Source organism: Scyliorhinus canicula, chromosome 13 (genome assembly GCF_902713615.1).
Source record: "Scyliorhinus canicula chromosome 13, sScyCan1.1, whole genome shotgun sequence".
NCBI lineage: Eukaryota > Metazoa > Chordata > Chondrichthyes > Carcharhiniformes > Scyliorhinidae > Scyliorhinus > Scyliorhinus canicula.
The window spans coordinates 39,334,444-39,351,357 of record NC_052158.1 but is presented as its reverse complement, the minus strand read 5'-3'; the positions used below and the strand labels follow the sequence as shown (position 1 = coordinate 39,351,357).

The 16,914-nt window shown below is 52.5% G+C and overlaps 2 protein-coding genes across 3 annotated transcripts in view; both read right to left on the bottom strand.

Annotated features, from left to right (window-relative positions):
- The window catches only part of LOC119976115 (class I histocompatibility antigen, F10 alpha chain-like), a 52,123-nt gene extending 41,460 nt beyond the window's left edge, over positions 1-10,663 (bottom strand). For both annotated transcript variants that reach the window (XM_038816290.1, XM_038816291.1), the window contains exon 1: positions 10,463-10,663. In XM_038816290.1, the coding sequence (XP_038672218.1) occupies positions 10,463-10,514 (52 nt within the window). In that variant the 5' untranslated portion in view covers positions 10,515-10,663. The remainder of the gene's footprint in view (positions 1-10,462) is intronic.
- LOC119976112 (class I histocompatibility antigen, F10 alpha chain-like) overlaps positions 1-16,914 on the bottom strand; it is a 138,204-nt gene that overhangs the window by 56,871 nt on the left and 64,419 nt on the right. The gene's annotated exons all lie outside the window — the stretch shown is intronic.

Genomic DNA, 16,914 nt, shown 5'->3' with positions numbered 1-16,914 from the left:
TAACCTGGAACAGTAACCTGGGACATACCCGGTCTGTCACTAACCTGGAACAGTAACCTGGGACACACCCGGTCTATCACTAACCTGGAACAGTAGCCTGGGACATACCTGGTCTATCACTAACCTGGGACAGTAACCTGGGACATACCTGGTCTATCACTAACCTGGAACAGTAACCTGGGACATACCCGGTCTATCACTAACCTGGGACAGTAACCTGGGACATACCTGGTCTATCACTAACCTGGGACAGTAACCTGGGACATACCTGGTCTATCACTAACCTGGGACAGTAACCAGGGACATAACTGGTCTATCACTAAACTGGGACAGTAACCTGGGACATACCCGGTCTATCAATAACCTGGAACAGTAACCTGGGACACACCCGGTCTATCACTAACCTGGAACAGTAACCTGGGACACACCCAGTCTTTCACTAACCTGGAACAGTAACCTGGGACACACCCGGTCTAACACTAACCTGGAACAGTAACCTGGGACACACCCGGTCTGCCACTAACCTGGAACAGTAACCTGGGACACACCCGGTCTATCACTAACCTGGAACAGTAACCTGGGACACACCCGGTCTAACACTAACCTGGAACAGTAACCTGGGACACACCCGGTCTATCACTAATCTGGAACAGTAACCTGGGAAGTACCCGGTCTATCACTAACCTGGAACAGTAACCTGGGACACACCCTGTCTATCACTAACCTGGAACAGTAACCTGGGACACACCCGGTCTATCACTAACCTGGAACAGTAACCTGGGACACACCCGGTCTATCACTAACCTGGAACAGTAACCTGGGACACACCCGGTCTGTCACTAACCTGTAACAGTAACCTGGGACACACTCGCTCTGTCACTAACCTGTAACAGTAACCTGGGACACACTCGGTCTGTCACTAACCTGGAACAGTAACCTGGGACATGCCCGGTCTATCACTAACCTGGAACAGTAACCTGGGACACACCCGGTCTATCACTAACCTGGAACAGTAACCTGGGACATACCCGGTCTGTTACTAACCTGGAACGGTAACCTGGGACACAGCCGGTCTATCACTAACCTGGAACAGTAACCTGGGACATACCCGGTCTGTTACTAACCTGGAACGGTAACCTGAGACACACCCGGTCTATCACTAACCTGGAACAGTAACCTGGGACACACCCAGTCTGTTACTAACCTGGAACAGTAACCTGGGACACACCCGGTCTATCCCTAACCTGGAACAGTAACCTGGGAAACACCCGGTCTGTCACTAACCTGTAACAGTAACCTGGGACACACCCATTCTATCACTAACCTGGAACAGTAACCTGGGACACACTCGGTCTATCGCTAACCTGGAACAGTAACCTGGGACATACCCAGTCTGTTACTAACCTGGAACAGTAACCTGGGAAATACCCAGTCTATCCCTAACCTGGAACAGTAACCTGGGACACACCCAGTCTATCACTAACCTGGAACAGTAACCTGGGACACACCCTGTCTATCACTAACCTGGAACAGTAACCTGGGACATACCAGGTCTATCACTAACCTGGGACAGTAACCTGGGACATACCCAGTCTATCACTAACCAGGAACAGTAACCTGAGACACACCCGGTCTATCACTAACCAGGAACAGTAACCTGGGACATACCCGGTCTATCACTAACCAGGAACAGTAACCTGGGACATACCCGGTCTATCACTAACCTGGAACAGTAACCTGGGACACACCCGGTCTATCACTAACCTGGAACAGTAACCTGGGACATACCCGGTCTGTTACTAACCTGGAACGGTAACCTGGGACACAGCCGGTCTATCACTAACCTGGAACAGTAACCTGGGACACACTCGGTCTATCGCTAACCTGGAACAGTAACCTGGGACACACCCAGTCTGTTACTAACCTGGAACAGTAACCTGGGACACACCCGGTCTATCCCTAACCTGGAACAGTAACCTGGGACACACTCGGTCTATCGCTAACCTGGAACAGTAACCTGGGACACACCCTGTCTATCACTAACCTGGAACAGTAACCTGGGACATAGCCGGTCCATCACTAACCTGGAACAGTAACCTGGGATATACACGGTCTGTCACTAACCTGGAACAGTAACCTGGGACACACCCGGTCTGTCACTAACCTGGAACAGTAATGTGGGACACACCCGGTCTGTCACTAACCTGGAACAGTAACCTGGGACACAGCCGGTCTATCACTAACCTGGAACAGTAACCTGGGACACAGCCGGTCTATCACTAACCTGGAACAGTAACCTGGGACACACCTGGTCTATCACTAACCTCGAACAGTAACCTGGGACACCCCCGGTCTATCACTAACCTGGAACAGTAACCTGGGACATACCCGGGGCGGGATTCTCCGAAATGGAGGCAGAGTGTCCGTGCCGTGGCGTTTCACGATGGCACGTCGGGGCCGGTGCATTGAGGAAGTCCCACGCACATGCACGGTTTGGTGGGCTGCCCAGTTGGCGCCGCAAAGGGAGGCTAGAGCGGCATGAACTGCTCCAGTGTCGTGCTGGCCCCCTGTGAACATAGACCCCCATCAGGATAAGCCATGAGCGTGGTAGACTGTCATAGTCTTTCTGTTGTTCACTTGAGCATGGCAGACTTGCATCGTCTGCTGCTGGTTGCTCAGATAAGGTTGCTAGACCTTCATGGTCTTGTTCATGCAAGGACTGCGCTCTGGAGTCTTGCGTTGCTTCCTCTAGTGGTTACTTAGTTGTAGTGTATTTACATTAACCCCTTGTGTATATACAGTGATGCATAGCACCACAAGAGTCTCACACACTGTGCTGACTTCAGTGGTGTCAGATATCAGGCTGGTTGTATAACAGGTGTCTGATCAAATATCACTGTGATGAATGGGTAATGTGCCTTCAAGATCATGCATGGAATGTCCCTTTAAGACCGGGTTTGGTATCCCGGGGGACTCCGCCTCCGGCTCCACCTCCCAGGGGCCGGATATAAGATGACGTCCTGTGGGCGGTGCTCAGTGGGCACTCATCTCTCCTGCTGGCAAAGTTCTCTATTTATTAAAGCCTTCGTTTTACGAGTACGCTCTCTCTTGTCACAATTGAGGGTATATCAATTTAATAAACAGATGATGATAGGATGGATAGTGGTCTCAAGCCAGAAAAGCTCGACCTGGACGCACGTACGCCAGAAGTCAAAGAAATTTTTGAACACTGGCTTCGGTGTTTTGAGGCCTACCTGGACCCCTCGGCAGACCCCGTTGCCGAGCCTCGTAAGCTGTGCCTACTCCACGCCCGGGTGAGCCACAGAATCTCCGGCCTGATCGAGAAGACGGCCAACTACAGTGCGGCGATCGAGATTCTGAGGAAGCGTTTCGTAAAACCCATCAATGCACGGCATCTGCTCTCTACTCGCTGGCAGCGCTCAGGGGAATCACTGGACGAGTACTTGGAAAAGCTCACTATGTTCGCCAGAAACTGTAATCATCAAGATGTGACCGCGAAGGTCCACATGAACCGACACATCCGCGACGCCAATGTGTCTGGAATTCAATCGAACTATATTAGGCAGCAACTCCTGGAGAACGGGGCGAAAGATCTGCAGAAATAGTAATGCTCGCCACCTCTCTGGGGGTGTCCTATCAGAACCTCGTATCTCGCGGACCCTGCGAGCCCCTCTCAGCCATCCCCAGACTCAGCCACGCCACGGGCCTACGCCGCGCGGCGACCTGCCCAGACGCAGGGCCAGCATCCACAACAGCGCTGCCCAGTCCATTCCGCGACCAGTAGCGACTGCGGAAAGAAGGGGCATTTTGCAAGGGTCTGCCTGACCAGGCCCAAGGCCCAGAAACAAAAAGCCCAACAGGCCCGGAAGTCGAGCTCGCAGGCCCGCAAGGCGGCTGCGCGCTGGCCGGACACGCCCCTTTCTGAAGTGTCATCGGCATCGTGCGAGTCATGGGGGCACCCATCTTCGCAGCAGCCATCTTCGAAATCTGACAAGTGCGACGGACGCGGATGGCCATTTTGTGACTCCAACTCAGCAGAAGACTCAGACTACACACAGCTGGGAGCAATCATCCTCGACCAGTCGCGGCCAAAGCAACTGCGGAACTCCATGATGCTCGTCCAGATCAACGGGCGTGACGCTCCCTGCCTTTTCGACTCCGGCAGCACGGAGAGTTTAGTGCACCAAGAAATGGTAAGGCGCTGCTCCCTGCACACCTATCCCACATCCCAAACCATCGCCCTCGCCTCTGGGTCCCATTCAGTCCAAATCAAGGGGTACTGTATTGCGAATTTTATGAAAAAGGGCGCCCAATACGTCCATTTTAAGCTGTACATCCTCCCTCACCTCTGCGCCCCCTGCTGCTCAGCCTGGATTTCCAATACAGCCACCGAAGCCTGACCCTGAAGTTCGGCAGACCCTTGCCCCCCCCCTCATGGTATGTAGCCTCGCAACACTGAAAGTTGCACCCCCATCACTATTTGCGAACCTCACCCCCGACTGTAAGCCCGTCGCCACCAGGAGCCATCGGTACAGTGCCCAAGACATGACTTTCATCAAGTCAGAGGTCCAGCGTTTACTGAAGGAAGGGGTCATCGAGGCTAGCAACAGCCCCTGGAGGGTACAAGTGGTGGTCGTCCGGTCCGGGGAAAAGAAACAGATGGTCGTGGATTACAGCCAGACCATAAACCGCTTAACGCAGCTCGAGACGTACCCCCTACCCTGCATAACAGAGATAGTCAACCGGATTTCGGATCGTGTTTTCGGGGTCCTTAAGGGGGAGGGGGAGCAACCCCAAGTCGTGGTCCACATAGGTACCAATGACATAGGTAGAAAAAGGGATAGGGATGTAAGGCAGAAATTCAGGGAGCTAGGGTGGAAACTTAGATCTAGGCCAAACAGAGTTATTATCTCTGGGTTGTTACCCGTGCCACGTGCTAGCGAGACGAGGAATAGGGAGAGAGCAGTTGAACATGTGGCTACACAGATGGTGCAGGATGGAGGGTTTCAGATTCCTGGATAATTGGGGCTCATTCTGGGGTAGGTGGGACCTCTACAAATGGGATGGTTTACACCTGGACCGGAGGGGTACTAATTTCCTGGGGGGGAAATTTGCTAATGCTCTTCGGGAGGATTTGAACTAGTTCAGCAGGGGATTGGGAACCTGAATTGTAGCTCCAGTATACAAGAGGTTGAGGGTAGTGAGGTCATGAGTAAGGTTCAAAGTTGCAAGAGTGTACCGGCAGGAAGGAAAATGGCTTAAAGTGCGTCTACTTCAATGCCAGGAGCATCCGGAATAACGTGGGTGAACTTGCGGCATAGGGTTGGTACCTGGGACTTTAATGTTGTGGCCATTTCGGAGACATGGATAGAGCAGGGACAGGAATGGTTGTTACAGGTGCCGGGGTTTAGATATTTCAGTAAGCTCAGGGAAGGTGGTAAAAGAGGGGAAGGGGTGACATTGTTAGTCAAGGACAGTATTACGGTGGCAGAAAGGACATTTGATGAGGATTCGTCTACTGAAGTAGTATGGGCTGAGGTTAGAAACAGGAAAGGAGGTCACCCTGTTAGGGGTTTTCTATAGGTCTCCGAAAAGTTCCAGAGATGTAGAGGAAAGGATTGCAAAGATGTTTCTGGATAGGAGCGAAAGTAACAGGGTAGTTGTTATGGGGGACTTGAACTTTCCAAATATTGACTGGAAACACTATAGTTCGAGTACTTTAGATGGGTCCGTTTTTTTCCAATGTGTGCAGGAGGGTTTCCTGACACAGTAGGTAGATAGGCCAACGAGGGGCGAGGCTGTATTGGATTTGGTACTGGGTAATGAACCAGGACAGGTGTTAGATTTGGAGGTAAGTGAGCACTTTGGTGATAGTGACCACAATTCGATTACGTTTACTTTAGTAATGGAAAGGGATAGGTATATACCCCAGGGCAAGAGTTATATCTGGGGGAAAGGCAATTATGATGCGATGAGGCAAGACTTAGGATGCATCGCCTGGAGAGGAAAACTGCAGGGGATGGGCACAATGGAAATGTGGAGCATGTTCAAGGAACAGCTACTGCACGTCCTTGATAAGTATGTCAGGCAGGGAGGAGTGGTCAAGCGAGGGAACCGTGGTTTACTAAAGCAGTTGAAACACTTGTCAAGAGGAAGAAGGAGGCTTATGTAAAGATGAGACATGAAGGTTCAGTTAGGACGCTCGAGAGTTACAAGTTAGCTAGGAAGGGTCTAAAGAGAGAGCTAAGAGCCAGGAGGGGACATGAGAAGTCTTTGGTGGGTAGGATCAAGGATAACCCTAAAGCTTTCTATAGATATGTCAGGAATAAAAGAATGACTAGGGTAAGAGTAGGACCAGTCAAGGACAGTAGTGGGAAGTTGTGCATGGAGTCCGAGGAGATAGGAGAGGTGCGAAATGAATATTTTTCGTCAGTATTCACACAGGAAAAATACAATGTTGTCGAGGAGAATACTAAGATACAGGCTACTAGACTAGAAGGGCTTGAGGTTCATAAGGAGGAGGTGTTAGCGATTCTGGAAAGTGTTAAAATAGATAAGTCCCCTGGGCCGGATGGGATTTATCCTAGGATTCTCTGGGAAGCTAGGGAGGAGATTGCTGAGCCTTTGGCTTTGATCTTTAAGTCATCTTTGTCTACAGGAATAGTGCCAGAAGACTGGAGGATAGCAAATGTTGTCCCCTTGTTCAAGAAGGGGAGTAGAGACAACCCCAGTAACTATAGACCAGTGAGCCTTACTTCTGTTGTGGGCAAAGTATTGGAAAGGTTTATAAGAGATAGGATGTATAATCATCTGGAAAGGAATAATTTGATTAGAGATAGTCAACATGGTTTTGTGAAGGGTAGGTCGTGCCTCACAATCCTTATTGAGTTCTTTGAGAAGGTGACCAAACAGGTGGATGAGGGTAAAGCAGTTGATGTAATGTATATGGATTTCAGTAAAGCTTTTGATAAGGTTCCCCACGGTAGGCTATTGCAGAAAATACGGAGGCATGGGATTCAGGGTGATTTAGCAGTTTGGATCAGAAATTGGCTAGCTGGAAGAAGACAAAGGGTGGTGGTTGATGGGAAATGTTCAGACTGGAGTCCAGTTACTAGTGGTGTACCACAAGGATCTGTTTTGGGGCCACTGCTGTTTGTCATTTTTATAAATGACCTGGAAGAGGACGTAGAAGGATGGGTGAGTAAATTTTCAGATGACACTAAAGTCGGTGGAGTTGTGGACAGTGCTGAAGGATGTTACAAGTTACAGAGGGACATAGATAAGCTGCAGAGCTGGGCTGACAAGTGGCATTTGGAGTATTGCGTGCAGTTCTGGTCGCCACATTATAGGAAGGATGTGGAAGCATTGGAAAGGGTGCAGAGGAGATTTACCAGGATGTTTCCTGGTATGGAGGGAAGATCTTATGAGGAAAGGCTGAGGGACTTAAGGCTGTTTTCGTTAGAGAGAAGAAGGTTAAGAGGTGACTTGATTGAGACCTACAAAATGATCAGAGGATTAGGTAGGGTGGACAGTGAGAGCCTTTTTCCTCGGATGGTGTTGTCCAGCACGAGGGGACATAGCTTTAAATTGAGGGGAGATAGATATAGGACAGATGTCAGAGGTAGGTTCTTTACTCAGAGAGTAGTAAGGGCGTGGAATGCCCTGCCTGTAACAGTAGTGGACTCGCCAACAATAAGGGCATTCAAATGGTCATTGAATAGACATATGGACGATAAGGGAATAGTGTAGATGGGCTTCAGAGGAGTTTCACAGGTCGGCGCAACATCGAGGGCCGAAGGGCCTGTACTGTGCTGTAATGTTCTATGTTCTATGTTCTAAGACCGGGTATTCTCCATGGTCGACCTGAAATCTGCCTATCACCAGCTCCTTATCCGCCCGGAAGACCGCCTCTATACTGCTTTTGAAGCAGCCGGCCGGCTTTTCCACTTTGGCGATACTAATGGGGTCTCCATCTTCCAGAGGACGATGGACCAAATGGTGGACCAGTACGGCCTGCGGGCTACTTATCCGTACTTGGACAGTGTCACCATCTGTGGCCATGATCAGCAGGACCATGACACAAACCTTGAAAAGTTTCTCCAAACCGCCAAGCCCTCAACCTGACCTTCAACAAAGAAAAATACGTTTTCCACACAACTCGACTAGCCATCCTCGGCTACGTCGTGGATAACGGGGTCCTAGGGCCCGATCCCTACCGCATGCACCCCCTCAAGGAACTCCCCCTACCCCATAGTCTCAAGGCCCTTAAACGGTGCTTGGGGCTTTTCTATTAAGCCCAGTGGGTCCTCAAATACGCGGACAGAGCCCGCCCACTCATAAAGACCATGATTTTTCCCCTCACGGCTGAGGTCCCATCGGCCTTCAGCCGTATCAAGGCCAACATCATCAAGGTCGCTATGCACGCGGTGGACAAAACCATCCCCTTCCAGGTAGAAAGCGATGCATCAGACGTCGCTCTGGTTGCTACACTCAACCAGGCAGGCAGGCCAGTAGCATTCTTTTCTTGAACCCTCAACGCCTCCGAGATCCGGCACTCTGCAGTCAAGAAGGAGCAAGCTATTATGGAGGCCGTGCGGCACTGGAGGCACTACCTCGCCGGTAGGAGGTTCCCCCTTGTCACTGATCAATGGTCGGTCGCCTTCATGTTCGATAACACGCAGCGGGGCAAGATCAAAATGACAAGATTTTGAGGTGGAGAATCGAGCTCTCCACCTACACGTACGATATTAGGTATCGTCCAGGGGAGCTCAACGAGCCCCCAGATGCCCTGTCCCGCGGCACGTGCGCCAACGCGCAGGAGGATGGCCTGCGGGCTATCCACAATCACCTCTGTCACCCGGCTCGCACATTTTCTTAAGTCTCGCAACCAACTCTACTCCACCGAGGAGGTCAGGGCCATGACCAAGACTTGGCAAATCTGCGCGGAGTGCAAACTGCACTTCTATCGACCAGGCAAAGCTCGCCTGGTAAAGACCTCTGGGTCCTTTGAGTGACTGAGCATGGACTTCCATCCACCAACCGCAATACCTAAATTTTAACTATCATCGACGAGTTCTCCCACCCCATTTGCTGTCTCCTGCCCCAACATGACCTCGGCCACTGTTATAAAGGCACTACACAGCATCTTCACCATGTTCGGTTTCTCCGCTTATATCCACAGCGACCAGGGTACATCGTTCATGAGCGATGAGCTGTGTCAGTATCTGCTCAGCAAGGGCATCACCTCGAGCAAAACGACCAGCTACAACCCGCGGGGAAACGGGGCAGGTGGAGAGGGAGAACGCGACAGTTTGGAAAGCTGTCCTTTTGGCCCTGTTGGAACCAACAATTCTACGGACACGTGCTTGTAGGATTAGAATAGCGGTTTTAATATACTCATAACAGAGCCAGCCTGTTAGCCATTGAACTTTCGGTGAACTGGCCGGCTGACCCTGTGGCACTGATCTTTATACAGCAGCTCCAGGGGGAGGAGTCCTGGGCGGAGCCAAGGGAGAAGCCCAGTACAATTCTCGAGTACTCCCAGTGATACTCCCCCTTGTGGTCAGGTAGTGCAACTGCAATTACAATATATACACATATATATAGATTATAATCCGGTGTGAATCACATTCACCACAGGCCCTACGGTCGAGAAGTCTCCCAACCACCCGCTGGCAGGAGGTCCTACCCGACATGCTCCACTCCATCAGGTCGCTCCTCTGCACGGCCACGAACGAGACCCCTCACAATCGCTTATTTGTCTTCCCCATGAAGTCTACCTCCGGGGTCTCGCTTCCACCTTGGCTGATGACTCTGGGACCTGTCCTTCTCCGGAGGCACATGAGGAGGCATAAGACAGACCCTCTGGTCGAGAGGTCCAGCTGCTACATGCAAACCCCCAGTACGCCTACGTCGCGCACTCGGACGGACGGCAAGATACGGTTTCTCCTGCGGGATCTGGCTCCCGCTGGTTCCCCGACTGACGTTCTCCCCCCCTCGCTAATGTTCCCCCTTGCACCCCCACACCGCCTGTCGCAACCAACTGCGCTGCCCCCTCGCGCCTCCGCCTCCTTCCTCCACGCCGGCGATGTTTTTCTTAAACAGGGGGTGAACGTGATGAATGGGTAATGTGCCTTCAAGATCATGCATGGAATGTCCCTTTAAGACCGGGTTTGGAATCCCGGGGGTCTCCGCCTCCGGCTCCACCGCCCAGGGGCCGGATATAAGGGGAAGTCCTGTGGGGGTCACTCAGTGAGTACTCATCTCTCCCGCTGGCAAAGTTCTCTGTTTATTAAAGCCTTCGTTTTACCAGTACGCTCCCTCTTGTCATAATTGAGGGGATATCAATCACCCATTTCAAACTCTCCCCAAAAGATTCACATTAACCCCAGAGAGAGAGAGAGAGTGAGAGTGAGAATGGAAGAGTGAATTCTGTACTTACCGGGAGAGACCCAGGAAAAACACAGGGAGATGGAGAAAAGGATCAGGAACATTCTGGGAATCCACTGTCCCTCTTCCAATCAGTGACTCTGACGGGGAAATGGATACACTTCACAGACTGGGTAAAAAACAAAATAAACAACAAGTTGATGAAGTTTCCGTTTAGTTTCACTCCAGCTTGATCATTTCCTGAATTTCAATCCACAGTGTCTGTGATTGGTTTGTCTCAGTAAAATACCCAATTAAAGGATAAAGAATGTTGTGTCACCAGTTACCAGGCAGATTAAAATCAGACAGGTTGCGATTCACTTTGTGAAACAGAATCGGAAGGGCTGATGGGATCTTGTCAACAGTCTGTGAGGTTCCCAACCCTCCAGGAGTGGCCCTGAGTCTCCAGGAATTGAAGGTCAAGCCCCAGAACATTGCTGTGAGCGAACCTGGAGAAAAACCATCTGGACTGAACACATGTTGTGATTTTATGTCATTTTCTACAAACATTTCTCTTTTCCAGATATAAAAATACTGGGCACAACCTAACGGCCTTGGCACACCCAACTCGTGACGCGACGGGGCTGCTAGATCTCCTCTCGCGAGATTTCCGATTTCGTTGTGCCTTGCCAGATCAAATGAGATTGTGCGAGTCATCGCGATCTGGATCTCGCCCTCACTGGGCAATAAGCAGATTTACATATGGAAGTGAGTAGTTAGTCTCACTTGAATGTGCCTTCACCAAAGTTACCCAAAGTGGCAGGATCGATCGCCTCGCCTCCGAGACCCTGGCACCCCTGATACTACCCGGGCACCTTGGCATTGCCAGCCTGGCACCCTGGTAGTGCCACGGTGCCATCCAGGCAATACCAGGGTGCCCAGTTGGCACTGCTAGGCTGGCAGTGCCCGGGTGACATCTTGCCCTTGCTGAGATCGGGCCCAGGGTTCTCTGCTCTTATGAGGTAAGGTCTGGGGGGTCTCGAGGGCCCCCTAATTGGTAATTTAGGGTGTTGGGGAGATGGGGGAATCGAGAGGTTGGGCCCCATTTCACTTTCTGCACTGGCAAACTGAACTGAGCTCATTAGTGCAGGAAATAGTTCAAAGTGCGGCCTCGGTAAGGCGTCCCACGCCAAGACCCGAAAAAGAAGCAGAGCCCAAAACGGGACTCTGTTTATCTTCTATTAAATTGCGATTGTTGAAAAGGTTGTTTGTCTGACAGTCAGGTATCATCCGGTTGGGTAATGAGTCTTTTAGTTTTCCAATTGGTGAAATAAGACAGGACGTCACAAGATGGATGTGTTGGCCGATTAATGTCTGGAGCTTGGAGTCAAGTCATGTGATGAAACCTCCAGGAATTCATTTAATCAGAGCTGGCAACCCAAACAGTTTGCTTTTCCCGGCAGGGTAACAGGAATTGTGCTCCAGGCTCTTCCCCATTCCTGTAAGACTTTCTTCTTCCTATTCATAATGTGGGAATCATTGGCTGGGCGTTTATTGTCCATTAATTGAACAGGTCAGCCAGACCAGGTAAAGATGGCAGATTCCTATAGGGCGTCAGTGATCCAGATGGGTTTTTACCATAATCATTTCAGGGTCATCATTAGAGTTTTAATCCCAGATCTTTATTTAATTCACATTTCACAGGGGTGGCACAGTGGCGCAGTGGTTAGCACTGCTGCCTCACGGCACCGAGGGCCTGGGTTTGATCTCGGCCACGGGTCAATGTCTGTGTGGAGTTTGCACATTCTCCCCATATCTTTATGGGGCTCACCCCCACAACCCAAAGATATGCAGGGTGGGTGGATTCACCATCCGAAATTGCCCTTAATTGAGAACATTTTAAAAACATTAAAGTAAAAAAAACATTTTAAATTCACATTTCACCATCGACTGTGGTGGGATTGCAATCCTGCGACAATACCACTAAACCACTGCCATGACTCCAGAGCACAAAGATAGCATGGGTGTTTATAAAACTTAAATTATGTATATATTTCACATTAAATTGGATTCACTTTCTGCACATGTGCATCGTGGTTTTTTTTGTTGCGATGAGCTCAGTCAGAGAGTTAATTATACTGGGATGCCTCATGGGTGACACAGATTTGATGGTCACAGGGCAGTTCGGGACATTTCCATTATTGCGGAAGAAAAAATGTTGGGCCGGATTCTGGGTTCCTGAGACAAAGGGGCTGCCAGCCACTGCCATTCGCCGGGCCTGGATGCAGGTAACAGAGGCGATTAGAGCCTTGGGCAAAACCGCAAGGACAGGAAGGTAGTGCCATAAAAAACTGCACAACCTCCTCCGGGCAGCCAGGGTGAGTAGGCAGCACTGTGCCCCTAGCGCCAATCCCTGTCCCACACACCCGTAACCCCCCCACCCAGAGGGCAGCCAGGGTGTGTAGGCAGCACTGTGCCCCTAGCGCCAACCCCCATCCCATACACCCGTAACCCCCCACCCAGAGGGCAGCCAGGGTGAGTAGGCAGCACTGTGCCCCTAGCGCCAACCCCTGTCCCACACACCCGTAACCCCCCACCCAGAGGGCCACTGATCCCCCACCCTGCACCAGATGCCAGCACCCATACCGGCTGCCATGGCCGAGTGTCCTGGCTACTGAAGTCACAGCTACTCACCCCCTGGGCTCCATGCGTTGGTCGGACTGTCAAACACTGCGCGTTTTGTGTTTCCCCAGCACCCCACCACCCTCCCGGGTTGCTTACAATTGCCAGGAGAGGAAGAAGACTGGAGGGGAACTGTCGGACCTGCGGCCCCTCACCACAATAGAACAGAGGGCACCGGACGTGGTCAGTGGGTCCAAAGGGCGGTTGCTGAAGTGGAGGTCGACATCAGGCGAGGAAGTGAAAACCGGCTGAGTTGCGGTTCCCCATGGCAGCTGTGTCAACCCCCACCACCACCCCCTCACCTATCACCATCATATCACTACCCCCACAAACCCTCTCCACCACCAGCCCCCTCCCCACAACCATTCCCTTCCTCACCACGCCCACTCCCACCCTGCCTGTGATGTAATCAGGGGTCTTGTCTTGTAGGAGCTGCTGGTGATGGCGAGGGCCCGTTCTCGTGTTGCCTGCCCCCAGCCCAGCCACAACCAGAATCACAGGGGGCGAGCAGCATCAACGTCGACATGGGCACGGATAGGAGCTCTCGACATGCATTCTGTGACACCCTGGTGCTCGAGTCTGGGGAAGAGACTGACGTTCCATCATTGCCCATGCACTGGCTGACGTGGCACAGACTCAGAGGAAAGTGGCCAAGCCCCAGAGGGAGGTGGCACAGTCACTGGCTGATGAGGCACAGACCCAGAATGTGGCAGGGGATGGCTCCGCTCACACCCCCATCCCATGGAGTTGCCTGGGGGCCATCAGGCCCCCCCAAGCGAGGAACACTTGATGGAGCCCCTGCTGGTGACTCCCGCAGGGGAGGTGCCGTATAACCACAACACCTCGGATTCCGGGCCCATCCAGGCCCAGTCGTCCCTGACGACGGCCGCCAAAGGGGACCCAGGTCACAGGGCAGGAATCACAGGAGGCCGCCTCCACTCCTGATGTACCCTTAAGGGATCCACCTAGGTGGTGCATTGGGGCCCCAAAGGCCAGAAAGGTAGATACAAGAGAGTCAGGGGCTAGGGCACAATCCTGTAAATAAATGTTCACATCACCTGTGTACAGCTTTACATCCTGCCTCGGTGCTCTGTCAGAGAGTGTGAGGTGTCTGGGCTGGCTGGAGAGGGAGCGCAGGGGGCAGTGGGGTGAGCGGGTGGGGGGATTGTCAGACATTCTGGGTGGGCTTGGCCCAGTTCAGCCTGTGCTCATCGCTCTGGTGTGCCAGCCCCATTTCCCCCCCTCCCCGCACTCTACCGTCCCCATTTGATGGGACCATGTGACGGAATGGCCAGCTCATATGCAAGGGTGACCCAGGAGGAAGGAGGAAAGTGCTAGCGGTGGCAGGAGTCAGACGTGGTCTAATGCGACAGAGCACCAGAGCTCATCCCCAAACGGGGTGTCAGCATCCTGCATCCCATGGGCCAGACCCGTCACTGCCAGCCCAGGGCACGCAACCCGCAGTGAGGCAGGTACGAATCACAGAACGGGTTAAAGAGGGGTGGTTTTGTACGGAGGGTGTTCACGGGAAGGGGTGGCTGGCTGGGGGGAAGGGGTGGGATGGGATGTCCTTGCCGCTGGTCAGTCCCCCTAGCCGCTGAACCTGGAGGCGATTAGAACGTTCCTTGTGCGCCGATCCAGGCGCACACCTTGTGTGGCTTCCCATGCCTGCCTGGGCCCCATGTCCTGCCCATTCTCGTCCTCCTCTACATCCTCCAGTTGGACGAGGCCTGGCATTCATCCTCCTCCCCCAGCATGTCACCCCTCTGCTGAGCGATGTTGTGGAGGATGCAGCAGGCCACCACAATGTGGGAGACTGTCCTAGTGCAGGACTGGAGGGCCCCTCCAGAGCGGTCCAGGCACCTGAATTACATCTTCAGAATGCCGAATCACCGCTTGATCACACCCCTGGTCGCAGCAGGGGCGTCGTTGTCAGGGGTCTCCATGTCAGTTTCTGGCCCCGGATAGGCGTCATCAGCCATAATCGCAGCGGAAAACCCTTGTTGCCCAGGAAGCAACCCCCCAGCCTGGGCGGCCGCTTGAAGAGGTCAGGAACCATCGAGTGTGCCAGGATGAAGGAGTCGTGTACACTGCCTGGGTATCGAGCACAGACATGCACAATGTGCCACTGATGGTCACACACCAGCATATAGGGCCTCCACAATGGCGCAGATGCACCTGTGCACCCAGTGCTGTGAGATCCCTGACAGGTCCCCACTCGGTGCCTAGTAGGACCCCGTGGCATAAAAGATCAGGGCGACCGTCACCTTGATGGCCACCAGGAACGGATGTCCTCTCCCATTCCCCTGCTGTGCCAGGTGTGCCATCACCTGGCAGATATGTCGCACTGTCTCCCTGCTCAACCGGAGTCTTCAATGGCATGCCTGGTCCAGCAGCTCCTTGAATGACTGGCGCTGCCGGAACACACAAGGCCTCGTGTGGTGCCTCCTTCCCATGTCAACTCATCCTGTTGGGCGGCCGGCTCTTCATCCTCGATGGCTGCCTCCTGTTCCTCTGGGGCAGGGGCTGCTGCTACATAGTCCCCCTCCTCGAGCAGCTCCAGCTCGTACAGCCGCAGTGCATCCCTCAAGGCTGCGGTGGCTAAGAGGAGGCCACCATTGCTGCTTGGATTCCAATATCCATTGTCTGCAGGGGGTGAAAGGCCGACATATGAGCATACCCCCATTCCTAATGTGTCACTTTGCAGAACCACAGGCCACGGTGGGTTGTCAGTGGTGTACACAGCAAAATGGCTGCCTTGAAGGTCGCGGCAATGGCGATCTGTGCCTGGGCACCATCCCGGTCCCGTGGTGGGTCACATTGACCCCACGACCAGTCCCTGGGTCACCCCACCCCCTCACCCCACCACTCCCCATCACCCTCTCCCCTGCCGTAGCAGGACCTCCTCCCGCCCCCCAGCTAGCCCTGCCAAAGTCAGGTCCGGCAGCCCACGGTCACGCCTCACTGGGTCCTACTTCCTCTCTCTCCCTCATCAGCCACGGCGTCTGTTTCCCGATTTTTAGAAGCACCAATGAACCTCATCATTGGGAATTCCGCACAGCAGAGGCGGAATCGTGGATGTCCCGGAGAATACCAGGTCAGGCCCGCTGATGATATGTTTACTGTACATGTAGAGTGGAACGCATTGACGCTGCTGTCAAGGCACCGCAGAATTGTGATTTGGAGTGTGATGTGTTGGGTACTCTGGATCTGTGGAGACTGCGTTTACCTCAGCAGTAACACATACAGGCTACCAACACTTGAAATAGTACAACACTATTTTATTAAGCTAGAAACTGTTGAACATACTTTCACTGTGGGTCAACACGATGTTAGATTAAACTAAAGACCTATGCCTATCCTAACCAGTCTATTCACTCAGCACATGGTGAAGATCTGTGCTGTAAGCTGTAAGCTCTGTCCTTCTGAGAGGCTGCATCCCGAATGAGCGGGAAAACTGATGCCCTCTGTCTCTATAGTGAGTGTGCTCTAACTGGTGATTGGCTGCGGTGTTGTGTGTGTTGATTGGTCCTACTGTGTGTCCATCAGTGTGTGTGTCTGCACCATGATATACTGATGTATATTATGACAGAGTGAACCCAGCACCCACCACGATTTTGGCATCAATACCGATTCTCTGCCCAATTGCTTTTCCCGATTTTGGCCTTGGCCATCGGAGAATCCCGCCCCTGGTTCCTCATGGCTGGTGTCACCAGGGAATGTCTGAACAACAAAAACCCTTTCAAATAAGGAAGGATGGACTGAGCCGTGAATACAGCATCCTTCTGAGGGGGAGAGAGGGTGGTCATCCCCATTCCCGGCAGGAAGTTGTTATTGGAGGAA